At 49.7% G+C, this 16,894-nt stretch overlaps 1 protein-coding gene across 3 annotated transcripts in view; it reads right to left on the bottom strand.

The window, feature by feature from the left end:
• The window catches only part of efr3a (EFR3 homolog A (S. cerevisiae)), a 57,103-nt gene that overhangs the window by 13,900 nt on the left and 26,309 nt on the right, over window positions 1-16,894 (bottom strand). For all 3 annotated transcript variants that reach the window (XR_003671970.1, XR_003671971.1, XM_028426774.1), the window contains 8 exons: window positions 15,730-15,806; window positions 14,995-15,122; window positions 14,344-14,494; window positions 11,914-12,035; window positions 9,325-9,474; window positions 4,487-4,627; window positions 798-876; window positions 372-507 (listed from right to left, as the gene is read on the bottom strand). Coding sequence is in view for 1 of the 3 variants with exons in the window: in XM_028426774.1 (XP_028282575.1) it covers window positions 372-507; window positions 798-876; window positions 4,487-4,627; window positions 9,325-9,474; window positions 11,914-12,035; window positions 14,344-14,494; window positions 14,995-15,122; window positions 15,730-15,806 (984 nt within the window). In the remaining 2 variants the exon portion in view is untranslated. The remainder of the gene's footprint in view (window positions 1-371; window positions 508-797; window positions 877-4,486; window positions 4,628-9,324; window positions 9,475-11,913; window positions 12,036-14,343; window positions 14,495-14,994; window positions 15,123-15,729; window positions 15,807-16,894) is intronic.

Raw genomic sequence — 16,894 nt, 5'->3', positions numbered from 1 at the left:
AATTATCAGGTAATCAGCACACGAGAGGCACGCGAGCAGAAACAAAGATCATCTGTTACATTGAAGTTGAAGAAGGAAACTCAAAAACAGCCTCAAAGCCTGAATAATTCTGACATACAGTCATAATGTTAGACTCAGATCATTGATCAGTGAGACCTCTGATCACTGAGCTTCTCCTCTGACTGCAGTGAAGAGTGTGACTGAAGTCTTCCTCGCTCACACTTCATGTGCACCGTGACATTTGTTCCTGCTGCTGAATAAAGCTCATGTGAAGCTATCAAGAGGACTCCTGAACTGATGTCCTCATACTGGAGACGCAGCGGAAGCGGCGCCTTCACAGAGGATGATGATGATGATGATGTGACACTCACCCACGGAGCCCTTGGCGGCGATGGCCACCGTCTCCAGCAGCACCTGGACGATGCCGGCTCGGACCCGCGGCGTGTTCCTGTTGTGGGTGTCCAGGTGGTTCAGAACCTGCTGGATGACGTGGTGGGAGTGCTGAGCCTGCAGAGAGGAGGAGGAGGAGGAGCCTGAGTGAACAGGGCTTCTGATTGGCTGCTCAGCTAAGTGCATGTGAAACACTAGTGACGTCACCGCCATATGTGAATGTTGTCATGACAACAGGGCTGCCAGGAAAATACAAGTTTGTTTATAGGTCGTAAATTTGCGGTTGTGGCTACTGCCACCTACTGGTGGTGAGAGGTATTTCCTCTCATCCTGGCTAGTTAGCTGATGCTTGGTGTTAGACTTTCAGGCTTCTGGTCGGCTGATCCGGGGCGAAGTGTGTGCCATACCTGGATGGAGTACATGATGATTCTGAAGCAGGACACGGCGAACTCGTTGGGGTCCCACAGGTGATGGTTGTCCAGGTGTCTGAGCAGAGAAGAAGAAAACACAAAGAGCTTATTCACCAAACGCATCGATGCACCAGTCACCATGACATCAAACAATCTGACTCTGACATCAAGCCCCGCCCCCTCAGATGCGGTCTGATTGTGTGTGGTTTCGGTGAAATACTGACGGTCAACAATAACTCATAAAACGCAGCATTTGTGTGTGAGTCAGTCAGCAGAAATAAATCCAGCTGCAGGAGGATTTTTCAGAGACAATAAAGCAGCCGACGGAGAGACGGGATGAGGAAACACAGAGGAAGCAGAGGAGCACAGATCACCAACGTGACGTCAATCCAAACCCCCAAAACCCTCCTCCCTCCGTTAACCCCAATCCATGCTATTTATAGTCTGAAGACGCTCCCTTCCTCCTCCTCCTCCTCCTCCTCCTCCTCCTCCTCGCAGCAGGAGGAGAAGTGGGTTCGCTCTCAGACAGAAAGACGGACAGGAAGCTGAGCGGCTGTTTGGTCCAGAGAAAGATTCAAGGACTAAAGAATTCCGGTGCTGCATCCAGCATCACACTCACTCTGTGTGGGGAGCGCCCCCTGTGGGGCAAACCCCTGCAACAAACTTCTGCATTTATTAGAAAATATTTATCTGCAAAAAAAGGGAAAATAATGTGATCACTCAATCACAAAAAACAGGGGTCACCTCCACCAAGTAACAAAGCCTATGATGGCCTACACACACACACACACACACACACACACACACACACACACACACACACACACACACACACACACACACACACACACACACACACACACACACACACACACACACACACACACACACACACACACACACACACACACACACACAGTGTGAACTATGGAAAGCAGCAGGTACCAGGCTGGCCTGCAGGGGGCGCAGGATGCCAGCGAGTTGGTCGGTCAGAGCTGGAGGTGACACTGTCGACATGTTGCCAAAACAAACACACATATTTACAGTAATAGACTGGCAGTGAGAACCACACACGGCAGCAGTCTGTGTGTGTGTGAGTCAGACATCCTGTGTCAACTGTCAGAACTCAGATGAGTGTCAGCAGAACCACATGACATCACAGGGTGAAACAAAGGATGATGGGATTGCTGCCACAGAACGAATTAAAACACTTTAATCAGGTTTTATATATATATATCATCTGACAATCAGGGTATTTTATTGATAGTGTATAAGTCCGATGGTCCTTGAATGCATCACGTGCTACACACAGATCTGTCAGATCAACCAAACGTCTTTTTTCTACATGTCAGAGTAAAGATCCTCCCTAAACAAAGACTTCACTCCAACCAGACTCAGTACAAACTAAAAGTCCCGCCCCCCTCAGCAGCCAGCAGGACGCCATGATGGAGTCACTGTGAGCAGCAGTCACATGACCAACACTCAGAGAGTCTCAGTCTGACCTGCAGCTTCCTGCAGCTGATCTCTGTCTGAACACCTGAGTGATTCTGCACACACACTCTGCCTGCAGACAGGACGGAGCTGACCAATCAGAGCACACGGACTGGTCGTGTGAGAGGAACAGGAAGTGAGAAAGTTAGCATCATCCTGATTGCAGCTGCATATTTGGACATAAAATGTAAAACACATTTTAAATAAAGTGTCTGTCAGTCACACGGCTCCTCCTCCAGGTGCAGCTCAGAGATTTAGAGAAAACAGAGCTTCTGTTTTTAACTGTCGCTCCTCCTGCTGCTGCTGCTGCTGCTGACGCTGCTGACTGTGGTGTTGGCAGACAAGTGATTGTCCTCTGAGACAGACAGTGACAGTGATTCACACAGAGACACTTTAATAAACTGAGGATGAGGAGGGAGCTATGGGGGGGGGGGGGGGGGGGGGGGGGGCTGCTGCAGTGACTTCAAGTGAGTCAGAGAATGTCATGAGCAGATGAAGTATCATCACTCACACTGGAATAAACCTTCAGTTTAAACAGACAGAAAAGCTGCACGCTGCCGAGGATGGCGGCGCTGCCTCCGCTCCGCCGGCCGGGAACAGACCGCCACAGAGAGAGTCTCAGCGGGGCTCGGCCGCTCGCTCCGTAATTGTCCAATTTATGCGACGCGTGCCGAGTGGCGGGTCGGCCGACGCGAGAATGTGTGAATCCCAGGAGGAGAGGCGGTCAGTGGGTGGCAGCAGAGCGCACACTGCAGCCTCCTGCGTGATAACACAGCTCATTTAATTTCCTCTGAGTCTGCACCGAGGAGAGTGTGAGCGAGGAAATTAATGTATGTGCAACAAAGAGGGCGAGAGTGTGTGTAGGTTTACACACTGTGTGTGTGTGTGTCTGTGTCAGGGCCCCGACGTGTAATAACAACATGAAGAGGCTCGAGTCATCCGAGTGGGTGGTATATTATAAATGATCATATTATCTTCTCATGTTTTATATGAAGAATATTATTTTCAGCACCAAACAGACGGTTCAGAGTCTGAAGGCGGTCTTCAGACTTTTTTTTAATTTTCAGAACATATATTTTTCCTCATAATGCCGACTTTCTGTCTTATTCTCACAGACCTGGAGCACGTCTGTCATGGACAGGGTTTAAATAAACACTTTTATACATGTAGCTCTGATCTGATGTGACACGTTTATTTTAAATTTGAACGTTCACTTTTGTTCTGCACACTCTCAGCTGCAGGTCACCGGGCTCTGGGCTTGTACACCTACATTCAGAGTGTTGCTGTTTTTTGTAAATCAGGATTGTTTCTCTCTGACCTGACTGTTGATGATCACATCTGTCCATGGACAGTAATGACTATGGACAGAGCTTCCGTGACCCGTTTATTTCTGAAGAGCCGTTCTGAGGCTCGGTGGGAGGCTCGGTGGGAGGTTCCGGGACGTGCTGACCGCCGCCATGTTGACAGCGTCACGTCCGCCAAAACTCCAAATATGAACAAAGAGGGGGAGCACGAGCGGGGTTTAGGGGGGCGGGCGATCGTGGAAGCAGGAAACTCGTGCTGTGATACGTCAACCGTCTGTCACTCAAAGCAGCAACGCCCATAATTATGTGTAATTTTAAGTCCGAATACAATTAAAATGAGTGAGTTGTAAAAAAAATTCACCCCCGTACAATTGACACTAGAAGAGAACCTATCATCTGAGACCAGAGTGGTTTTTGTACCAGGCTGTAAACATGTTCATTTCTGCTGTGAAGTCGGCCATTTTAACATGGGAGTCTATGGGAACTGACTCGCTTCTGGAGCCAGCCCCCAGTGGTTGCGGCGTGAACTACAAGCTTTGACACTTCCACATGGGCTTCAAGTCTGAGCCCCGGAGGTTGCTGCTTGCATCTGACACGCTGTAATTTATAATGGAGGGCAGATTTGGGCCATTTTAGAAAAATATTCTGACATTAAAAAAAACGTTCACTTTGCTTCTGGAACGATTTGCAGCCGGAGGAGGAGCTGTAGCCAATCAGAGCAGGGATAGCTCCTCAGTAGGTGGGATCAGTCCCTTCTTAAAAACTTTCCAGTGTTTATGTCACACTGCACCATGTAATCAGACAGAGAGCTGTGTCTCTTGTTGCTATGGCAGCTAATTGTAGCTGACAGCATCCACGCAGCGGGAGGAGACGGCGCCATCAGGTACTCACACCAGCACGGGTCGGACGGCGTTGTTCATGTTGCCATAAGCCGCTCTGCCCAGGAGCTCTCTGAAGCAGCTTTCAGCCAGCGCTGCCGGGTTCTCCTCGCCATCCTGACCCACCACCGAAGGCGTGCTGGGGTGCCCCGCCCTGCCAGAAAGAGAGAGAGAGAGAGAGAGAGCGTGAATACCTGAATATATTCAATAATAATTCAATAACTGACTGAAGATCACAGCCCTGTGTATCAACAGGTGCAGAAACACCGGCAAGAATCAATGTTTCATATCAACCACAAAGAATGTGTAAAGAGAGAAGACTGGAGGAGGAGGGATCAATCAGAGTATTGATCAGCCTCAATCTGATAGGTGTGTGTGTGTGTGTGACATGAAGGCCAGGTGACCTGAGGCACAGCAGAGGCTGATTAATCAATTATCAATCATTGTCTGTCCGATCAATGAACTGATTGATTACCTGAATATAAATGTGAGTTATAACAGGAGTGTCAGAGCTGTGCATCCAACCCACACTCTAAAAGAAGTGTGTGTGTACAGACAGACGGACGGACAGCAGATTGTAAACTCGTCTTCTTTCTGGAGAGACGCTCTCAGTGCATCGCCTGTTCTGCCGTCGGTCTTTGTAGCTCACAGCTTTTTTCTGCATGTTCCCTGCAGAGCTGGCAGCAGAGCGGGCCGGAGCCTCCTGTATGTGCTATATTGATAAAATAATGTAATAGTAAATCACTTCCACAGCAATAAGCCCGGTCACAGATGGACTGTGGGCTGCCGGGCCTCAAGAGGAAAACAATTACTGTCAGCCCACACAGGCGGTTCAGGGGAAATGAAATGCTTATTGCTCGTTAGAAACAGGGAGATGAGACAGCAGTGAACGTCTCTGCTGTAACAGACATGGAGTCGTCGTAGTTTAATGAAGCGGACGGAACTAACTCGGTAAAGTTTCTCTTCCTGATGAGTGATCGTCTGAGGAACGAGTTAAACTGTTCCTCAGGACACACACCGACAGGAAGTCCTGCAGGAGTCATGTGACACACGTGGCGATGGAGGAAGGCGAGTGACGCACAGTCGACTCTTAGAATTGTGATAAAAGGTGTTTGTCGTCAGCTGTGAAGCTGGATGAGCTGAAGCCAAGACCTCAATCTTAGTCCATGGTAAACCGTGTTTCTCCAGTGGCCTGCAGTCACACTCATACACCTGGATTATTTCAGGATTATAGAGTTAGATGTCTGACTATCAATGTCTCTTTGCAGAGATTAGGACCAAGACTGCGCTGTGTGTGGATTATTTTGGCACACGTTAATCTCATAAACTTCCATCAGGAGTTTAACCCCTTCCATCCCAAGCCTATTTTTTAAGGCATCAGCTTGAAAATGACACGCCCACAATGAATAGAGTATATCTCAGCAACCACGAGGTGTACCTGAATACTGTTGGTGTCATAACAAAGGGAACACCTGGGAGCTCTGCTCAGATGTGTAAGTATCAGTTTGTATGCCTCTGGCTCTTTGTAAATTAAGACGGCACACAGCAAAAATGTTGAAAATGTACACTTTTACAATGAATATCTTCTTGAAATGATGCAGATGAAGCACTTAGGTGTATCTAGCTGTAGCTAAGCTTGTGGACCTTATCTCTGATGATAATGTTCAGGTGAGAAAACACAAATCTAATGAGCTCAGTGCACATCCAGCTGCATGAGGTCCGCTCTGAGGAGGGAAACGAGCTGCAGAGGAGCAGGTGTGTCGGCAGCCAGGGAGGAATGAAGAGAAGCTGGAGGTCAAAGTCATTTTTAAGGTGGACGTGACGCTCTGTGTGTGTGTGTGCTGACAGTCAACACGAGCAGGTGGTTAAGTGTGCAACAAGAAGATCCGTTCTTCATTCTTCCCAGGTTTCTGCACGCTGACCACGTCCGTCTTCTCTGACAAGCAATTAACTCAATTCGACGCTCTTGACCGCTGCGTCCCACCGGGGGCACGGAGGCTCGATTAGAAGCCGGCAGCACGCCGCCACGGGGCCGGCTGACCACAGCCGGGTCTGGAAACAACATTATCCACAGATTGTGTTTGTTCAGGGACAAAAAAAAAAGAAGACAACAAAACACGGTTCCTTCACCGGAGCAGCTGTTTCCTGAGAGGTCTCCATCTCAGAGCGTTTCTGTGGCAAATCACAGGATTAAACTGGCACTGTGCTGACGGAGGGTTCCATCATGGAGGAAGCTTCAGCATTAATGTCCCCCTGCCATCACAGAGGCCCGACTGAACAGGGCGGCGTGGGGTCTCTGATCACAGATGAGTGAAGCTCTTACAGCTCGCTTACTGTCCGTGTTTCCAGCAGCTGCTTTTATCAGACATGCCCGCTAAACACAATGAACATTACAGCAGCTCCATCTGACCCCTGCATCCCACCAGGCGCTACCTGCAGGCCGCACTTTAATCAACGCATGAGGGCCCAGCAGCTGAGCTGCGGAGAAACACGCCTCCATGAGTTCAAATACACGCCGAGTCTGCGGCGCCACACTGCACCAACCACATCCAGTCTGACACTAGAACCCTGTCAATGCTCAAAAAGCATTATGGACTCATATACTGCATTATAATACAGTGTGTGTGCGCACAGACAGGAATGGAACCTACAGCTCCTTCTGCTGCAGCGTTTCAGTCAATCAATAAATTCTTGTCATTACACGGACAGATTTTTAAGAAGCTGCAGTCAGATTTAAATCTTTAAGGCAGCGTCCCGGCCCGACACATCCGGCCTCTGCTCCTTCAAACACAGCACGTCCATCCCCACTTCTGGCAGGTCTGCTCATTAAGGACGGAGGTCAGAAGGAACGCTGCCGATACCACAGAGACGTTTCCCCGCGGTGATGAAGGACTGCATGCAGCATCATTATACAGGAAGGAATGGAGGCCGATGAGATGTGATGATCGGGGAGCAGCTGTGTGTGGATTAAACAGGTGAGCTGGATCTAACAAGGCCCGTCTCTGAGCAGGGAGCCAGGTGTGGCGTGGCTACAGGCTCTGCACGGTGAAGGTTGTTCAAGGTGACGATGCACAGCTCGAGCAACAACCTGCAGGCCTCACAAACAAAAACAATGAAGTGGCAAAAACTGCAGTTCCTCCACTGTCCAACTCCAGACAGCTGCTAAGCAGCAGGACTAAGTCATTCCTCCACATGTGCTCCTCTGGAGAGGAGTCACTGAAGAGAAGGCATGCAGGAGACACAGGGGGGAGACAGGAGGAGAGAAACACAGGTCCAAAAATAGCTGCTGGTTCACATGGAAACCACACAAATGAGACGAGGAGGAGAGCGGAAGCTGCGGTGAGGAAGAGCGGAGCGGAGATAAGAAGGTGAGATGACAGGAGGAAGAGAGGAGAGGAAGAGAGGAGAGGAAGAGAGGAGAGGAGAGAGAGAGAGGAAGAGAGGAGAGGAGAGAGGAGAGGAAGAGAGGAGAGGAGGAGAGGAGAGGAGAGGGAGAGAGGAGAGGAAGAGAGGAGAGGAAGAGAGGAGAGGAGAGGAGAGGAGAGGAGAGGAGAGGAGAGGAGAGGAGAGGAGAGGAGAGGAGAGGAGAGGAAGAGAGGAGAGGAGAGAGGAGAGGAAGAGAGGAGAGGAGAGGAAGAGAGGAGAGGGAGAGAGGAGAGGAAGAGAGGAGAGGAGGAGAGGAGAGGAGAGGGAGAGAGGAGAGGAAGAGAGGAGAGGAAGAGAGGAGAGGAGGAGAGGAGAGGAGAGGGAGAGAGGAGAGGAAGAGAGGAGAGGAAGAGAGGAGAGGAGGAGAGGAGAGGAGAGGAGAGGAGAGGAGAGGAGAGGAGAGGAGAGGAGAGGAGAGGAGAGGAGAGGAGAGAGGAGAGGAAGAGAGGAGAGGAGAGAGGAGAGGAGAGAGGAGAGGAGAGAGGAGAGGAGAGAGGAGAGGAGAGAGGAGAGAGGAGAGAGGAGAGGAAGAGAGGAGAGGAAGAGAGGAGAGAGGAGAGGAAGAGAGGAGAGAGGAGAGGAAGAGAGGAGAGAGGAGAGGAGAGGGAGAGAGGAGAGGAAGAGAGGAGGAGAGGAAGGGAGGAGGACTCCCAGGTAGAGGGGAGGAGATAAGGAGGAGAGAGCAGAACAGACAGGAGATAAGGCACTTTTTAGCCTTTCTGGATTCGTTATCAGTTTGTCGTGTTATTTCATCTGCTTGACTGACTTCGTCCCAGATCGTTGACCTCAAAAGGACGTAATACAAAAAACACTCAGCAAGGAAGGGAGAGGAAGTGGAGATGCTCTGTCGCACCCAGAACTCGGCAACTGCACCACAGAACAGCAGACAGGGGGCGCAATACTCTTCTCTACACAACGGGGGCCCCAAAGAGAAGGTTTAGGAACCACTGCCTTAGACGGTGTTTAGAAAACGATCTCTTACTGCATTCAGTGAACATTTGGCTAAACTAACTGAACACAATAAATATGTTTCTGATGTCACAGCCGAACTCTGGGCAGCAGAGCTGCTGTGTGGTGGTCGCCGTCCCTGCGGTGCAGAGACGTCTGAAGTTGCAGGTTTACCTTCCTGATTGGCTGCAGAGAGAGAAGCTGCAGCAGTGCATGTATAATAGATGCATGTGTGTCGAGGTCTGGCTCATTAACAAAGGTCACCTCAGACTACAAGAGAAGCTCATATTTACCAGCCAGCACTCCAGAATCCCAAAGACCTCCGCTGTCCCAGACTGAGCTGTGTGTGTGTGTGTGTCAGCGTGTGTGTGTCAGCGTGTGTGTGTGTGTCAGCGTGTGTGTGTGTGTGTCAGCGTGTGTGTGTGTCAGCGTGTGTGTGTGTGTCAGCGTGTGTGTGTGTGTCAGCGTGTGCGGTACCTGTCCAGGTCGTCGCTGTCCTGCATGTTGAACAGCATGGATGGGATCAGTTTGTCCATGTGCTGCGGCTCCCAGATGATGGCCTGCAGCTCGTCGTTCACGGTCTTCCTCACCACGCCCTGCAGACCTTTGATCCCCGCCACGCGGATCCTGACATGGACACACACAGCGAAACCTGGTGCTGAAGATGCTAACACACTTGTAGCCACACAATCAACAGGAACCTTCAAAAACAGCTGAAGTTAATATTAGCATGTTCCCAATGAGCATATTTACTTCATATACAGACATTGTTGGAGACAATATGCATGTTAGTGTGCCTAGGATTCAGTTTAGGATTCATCCTCTGGTGACCATGAATGCTTCTTTGTAGTAGTAGTTATCCTGTGGTGGTTCATCCTGTTGTTCCACGTGCTTGCTGGGCTTTGATTCATCATCACAGTGGACGTCCCTCAGATCACTTGATAAAAAAGCTCAAACCCTTCCCTCCTGACTGCTCATATTACAGCAGCTGCAGGGCTGAGCAGAAAAAAACTGAACATTTTTAATATCATCTCCACACACACACAGACTCACACAGACACACACAGACTCTCCTCCTGTCTCAGGAGTCCGGCCCAATCAAAGCCGAATGAAACTGACTGCACCATTTACTGCTTCTGCTCTCCACAAACAGCTCTGAGATAACTAAAGGAAAACAGAGCAGGTGACCCTGCCGCAGGACTAATCCAATCACCAACACATAAATGCTGTTTGGGAATTCCTCCCCGCCCGCAGCGAGACGCCGCCGAATGGAGTAATGAAATGCAGAGTGAGAAGTCATACTGTTTACAGGGAGGCATAAAGCAAAACACACACAGAAAGACACACACACACACAGACACACACACACACACACACAGGCACACACACAGAAGACACACACACACACAGACACAGACACACACACAGACACACACACACACACACACACACACACACACACACACACACACACACACACACACACACACACACACACACAGACAGACACACACACACAGAAAGACACACACACACACACAGACACACAGAAAGACACACACAGACACACACACACAGAAAGACACACACACACACACACACACAGACACACACACACACAGACACACACACACACACACACACACACACAGAAAGACACACACACACACACACACAGAAAGACACACACACACACACAGAAAGACACACAAACAGACACACACACACACACACACAGACACACACACAGACACACACACAGACACACACACAGACAGACACACAGACAGACACACACACAGACAGACACACAGACACACAGACAGACACACACACACACACAGACACACACACAGACATTAAAGTGCATTTTCATGCACCCTGACGCTGGCACAGGCCTCAGCTGCTGCGGTGAAATAACTCTGGAGGAGCGCCGACGGCTTCACGCAGGTGATTCTTCAGGTATTGTTTTAATATGTATTAGAGTGTGTGTGTGTGTGTGTGTGTGTGTGTGTGTGTGTGTGGGTCTCAGTGGGAGAAGGCAGATTGTGCGGTGCAGGATATTTTTACCTCCCTAATAAAAGGCTGGCAGCGAGCGCGTCTCCAGAACTACAAACATGTCTGCAGACTTATCGTCATGTTGACTGTCAGGTTTCTTTTAAAAAACTCAGAAATGAGAGTAAATAAGATTTATGTCTACATGCTGTGTTTAAACCAGAATTAGGCTTTTAGGTGACAGTTTAAGCTGGATTAGGCCGGCGGTTCCTGCAGATGATCATGTCATGTGACTGCTGCTCTCCATCATGGCTTCCTGGTTGTTGCTGAGGAGTTTTTTTTGGTAATGCCAACACTTAACTGCATCCGGTCGTCAGTGGGAGTGAGGCTGACGCTCATATGGAGCGGACTCACACAGAGATGGTGCAGGCATGTGAGCCGTCACTCCTCCATAAATCAGGTGTTCACAGCATTTAAGCTACTCTAACACATCATCAGTGTCATTCAAAAGGCTCGTATATCTGGCCATGAAATATGGATCAGGAGATATGTTTAATTCTGTATTCACTGGATTCGGGGGGGGGGGGGTGTCGGTTCGATCCAGCGCTGAAAGTGGTGATTCATGAAAACCTGCGATAATGGAGGACTGTTACGTGTCTTCATAATAATAAGGAGTGATGCCACAGTAGGCGGCGCAGTGAAGATCAATGCACGCAGGTTTTTATTTCATCCGAGGACGCGGCGCCGGTTCCTCAGACTGAAGGGAGATCATCAGGGAGGCATGAATGTGAGCTAACAGCAGCTCCGGGGAGCTGCAGAGTGACAGCAAACAATTCATCATGGTGCTGACAAGCGGCGCACTGATGAGGCCGTGTTTAGATCAGAATTTCGGATGATACTGTGTCAGGGAGGTGCACCACACTGACCCCTAGACCCCAAAGATACAGTGTAGAACATCAGATGTTAACACAACACACAGAGCAGGACCCTGAGGGTATGAAAACACCACAGAATATATACAGCCACACATCAAGGACCAGGTGAGGGCTGGTCCATGTGTATTCACTGCACCTGGTTCTGGTCTCCGGGTCTTCATGAGTGGAGTGGCACATGGCGCTGAACTGGGAGACGAAGAAGTCGTAGCGGCGATGGTAGGACGGCGTGTCCTCCTCGATGTTGGCAAACTTCACAAACTACAGAAAGATGGAGACAAAGGTGGAGCAGCACGTCACTGGGCGAGTCACTCAGCTGAAGAGACGGTCGAGTCAGAATTAACGTCAAACATCTGAGTGACGCTCAGCAACACACACACACATCAAACCAGAGCTGCCCTGTGACTGAAGGCGCCGTCATGTTGTTGGATGGCGATGATCTGGAGGCGACTGTGATAGTCATAATAACCACGAGAGCGCCCCCCCACACTTTAGCCCAGCCTGTAATTTCCTCCCTGAGTGTCCTTTGAAGAGGCCTCTTCCTCTCAGCTGCGCTCGAGCAGCGTTTCTCACAAACCTATCATTGTCCACTGCAGCAGATTGCCTCTGCAGGGACAGACAGCTCGCCGCTCCACCTGCTCATTTCCTCCCATTTTGTACATAACCTCTCTCTCTAAGGGGGGGGGGGGGGGGGGGGGCAATGGCTCGGAAGGAGGGAGGTCCGTCACTGCTGCAAGAGAAAGGAACCCAGGCGCTAACCAGGCTGGAAGCAGCACGGCGGCCCGATTTTAAACATGAAGGGTCCTCAGACAGGTGAAACTGAAGCTCAGTGCTTCATGTCCTAACTGGTGCAGGAAGAACAGAGGTGACACACACACACACAGTTCCTACTTCCTGTGGGAGGCGGGGCTTCATCACACTGTTCACGTCTGTGTGTGATTTACACTGTCTGACACAGCACATGGATGTTTGGGTGCGTCTGTGGGATCAATAAAGAATCTGAATGTGAAACACCAGCTGGGCTTTAATCTGCTCGCTGACCTCCTGTCTCTTCCCGTCAGTTTAACCCTTCAGCTGCCGTGCAGCAGCATCACTAACAGGCCAGATGTGTGATGTTCAGCAGTAACTAATAAAACACTGGAGCTGCTTTGTGCCGTTCCTCAAACAAACTCATTAAACGGACACTACATTAAACACAGCGTCTCTGCTTTGTAGCCCGCGGCGCCGTGAGGAAAATTTAATTACCCCAGCTCTCACCTAAAGACAGTCCGACCACACCCCCCAGCCTCCAGCCTCACGGCTCGGCTACCTGCATCACAGTCTAAATACCACACATAAATAATGCATCTGAGCCGCCGGCTCGGTTTCCTGCTCAGATGAGCCGCCAACAATGGCAAGGACGACAGACTCAGAGCAGGAGGAGGGAAAACTTCACCTTCACAAGGCGAGGAAGGAGAGCCGCAGCTGACATTTGCCGGCAGCTCATGGAGGCTAATAATAAGTTCAGGAGCCGTGTTTCAGGGAGCCGCGGTTAAATCGGTCGTTTAGCTTCAACCTCTGGGCTGAGCTGCCTGAAGTGTGTGACCTGCCGTGAGCCGGAGAGATGTGCTCCACTGGAAGGAGCCGCCAACCACTGTCCGACTGGTCACATGTCCGCCCGCCATGGCTTCCTGTCTGCTGCAGAGTCTTTAATTATTGATTTCTTTGCCATTTTTAATGCAGATTTTATTTTTGGAGGATTTTTGACTAAATAAGATTGGCCACCAGATTCACCAAAACTATTTTAAATGGTGGTTTAAATGACATGGGTTTTGTTTTTTTGTTAGCTTGTTAGCTTGTTAGCTATTTGGCTCAGTTAAATGACAGAACTTTACATCACGTGTGATGCATTCAAGGACAATCCGACAGTTCAGAGCCTGTTGATTCTTTCCGTTTTTACATCATCTGGCCGTGAGTCATACTAAGTTCATTTTTTAAAGGACAAATTAATAAAGAAAGACATAATAAATGCTGTATATCTGCCCAAAGTAACATGGAGCCATCTTGTTTAACCCTTTCACTACTATAGTTATAACAGTTTGCTTCTTTTTTTAATGATGTCAGAAAATGTTCTTGTATTAATTATTTTACCTGTTTTTCTTGACAGATGAAATATAACTTTGAAAAGCTAAGTTATAAATTCTCAGAAAAGTAAAAATTTGAATTGAGTTTTCATCACATTTCTGTTTATAAACAACCATGAATGTTCAGCATCAAGACAACGAGAGGTTACAGAAATAAAACTCAAACTATTTCACATCAACTCTCCTACGCTCCACAGAAGTCCCGCCCCCTGGCACACAGTGTGGTCATTACCGTAATGAATGTAATAGAATCAAAAGAGAGAAGATTCTCAGCTTTCAGAATCTGTTGAGATTTTTTCAATTGTGCGAACATAACCAGAGCTACGGCAGATGGAACAGCGCATGTCAGTTCCATCACAGGAGGACCCCACAGTGCTGTTTCCACCTCTAAGTTTCATTTGATCAGATGTCCTGACGCAGGTGTAAGAACACACTCGTCGTCTTACCGAGTTGGTCCCGAGGACCTGCAGGTCGGGCTCTCTGGACTCCAGCAGCTTGGCGACCATGTGCAGGAAACTCTCCACGAAGGGTTTGATGCTCTGAGAGTGGCAGGCCATCAGCAGCTGGTCCAGGGCCTCCATGGCAATCACCACGTACCTGCACACAGACGGGTTACACTTCCTCACGCACCTGCTGTACGAGCTGCACTCATGCTAACATGTCTGCTGAACTCTGATGTGAATTCACAGCAGCAGCAGTCTGCTCTGGACGGCGAAGGCTCAGCCGAATCTGTGAGAGACGCATCATAAACGTGGACGGACAGAGCGCTTCAGGAGGCGCCTGGTTCAGTACGGACGCACGGACGCTGCAGATGGATGAGAGCTGTGTGGAAACAACATCACAGCCAACTGAAGCTCATGAGATTCTAATCACTGTATTGATCCTGCGCTGCAGCGTGGGCCCCGTCTCTTTACTTATAGAAAAAAAATGAACTTTTGTTTTACTTTCAATGTGAAAATTTGCACGGAATCTTAAATCTAAACTTCAGACGTGACACGTTTTGAACACGTTTTGCTGGTCAATGAGTGGAGAGCAGTGGAGGGAGGACACATTCAGACCCTCACCCCCTCCCCCAGCACATAGACCTGAGCTCTCACCCATAGCGGTGTCGCACCACGTCTCTGCTCAGCCTCTCCGCCAGGTAGGCCCCAATCCGGTCCAGTTTCTCTGGGGCCGACACGGCGTAGAAGGTCAGCTTCTCCATGTCAGATTTACTGAGGCCATCCTGAAGGAGAGAGCACAGCACAGTCCATCAGAGGGTTAAAATAACTTGCAGCTCATCAGACTTTGAATCAGACTGGAGCTGAATATGGAAACATGAATTCCTGCCAGGTATCATAAAGAAGAGGCAGTTAATTTGAGACCAGATGTCCCCGGAGAGTCTGCGGCTCCTCGGGGCTCCCAGCAAGTGATAATTAATTTGACAAGGTCTCGACCACTGAAGCATTTTGATTTCCCACCGCACCTGTCTGCTAAAGCAGAGGTCTCTGAGAAGATGCAGGAAAACACACAGCGAGGAGCACTGCTGAGGCGCACACACAGACACACACACACACACAGACACACACAGACACACACACACAGACACACACACACACAGACACACACACACACAGTCACACACAGACACACACAGACAGACACACACACACACAGACACACAGACACACACACACAGACACACAGACACAGACACACACACAGAGACACACACAACACACACACAGACACACACACAACACACACAGACACAGACACAAAGGAGACGGAGTAGAGGTGAAGAAAAAGACGGACGAGCAACAGAAGAAGAAAAAGGACATTAAAGTACTCACCTTGGGGTCCTCGGGGAAGATGTTGTCCACCAGGCGTTTGTACCTCGGCCTCAGCGGCCCACAGCAGCCGCAGACTCCTGCAACACATGACAGGGACGTTACCATCGGCGACCGTGACCTCCACCTGACACTCCGTCATCGGCTCTGGACGCCGCAGCGAGCTTTACACTCACTCTGCATGCGGAGCGACCCGTCTTAGATCGCCTCCTATTGACCGCCACGAATCAGTATGACCAGCAGCAGCCGCCAGTCGATAAGATCAGTCATCAAAGCGGAGGCTCTGGTGTGGAGGGACATGTTAAAGTCACAGCTGTGCTGCGTTCACTGACTCACTGTGAGGAACACATGCACCGGTATTCTCTCGCCTCCAGCCAATAAAGTTCAGTCTGACTTCAGGAAATCAAACCTGCTGACGTTGCCCACGTGTGCACAGACTCGCAAACGTTCCCTGCTGATCAATGACCGCGACGGTCCTCAGTGAAATGTCAGTGTTTCTGCATCTGAAGGAGCAGCAGACCGCGACCGAAAGGTCAGCGCGGCATTCAGCTCCTCTGACAGGCGATCAATGCCCCGAGCCAGTTAGCAACAGAGACCGACCTGAGCCGGACCAACAGAAAAGAAACGGGTCGAGACGGAGGAGGGGAACAAGGCGGGAAACCAGGCGGGAAACCAGGCAGTATATTTAACATACAGCACAGAAAGAATATTTCTACACGATTGTTATCATTGCTGAAGAAATGATGACGTTAAATGTCTACATGCCAGCTTGTTATGGAGAGATAAATGCAGAAACAGTCTGAGGCTTCTTTACAGGAACCTGTGGACTTCATTTCCCAGCAGCCCCTGCTCAGGCTGTGTTAAGAGCTCCCTCCCAGGTGGTGCGAGGTCATTATAACACCTCCAGAGTTTATTTCTCTGTGAGAACGTCTGACAGCGGGGGTCTGCACATTAATCAACTTCATTACGACTCATATCAACAGCTTGTCGCCACGGCAACCTCTCCACCGCCGCGGCTTTAAGGCCCTCATTATAGATCCTGCAATTACCTGCCACATTAGTGCGCGGAGCGGTGGGGGCAGCTGCTGTGTGAGGATCGGTGTGATCGCCGAGTTTAATGGAATTCAGCTCTGAGAGCGGCTCGTTTACTCCGAATAAAACCCGACAC

Source organism: Parambassis ranga, chromosome 17 (assembly GCF_900634625.1).
Source record: "Parambassis ranga chromosome 17, fParRan2.1, whole genome shotgun sequence".
NCBI lineage: Eukaryota > Metazoa > Chordata > Actinopteri > Ambassidae > Parambassis > Parambassis ranga.
The sequence above is the reverse complement of the archived record's forward strand: the minus strand, read 5'-3'. Positions and strand labels throughout refer to the sequence as shown.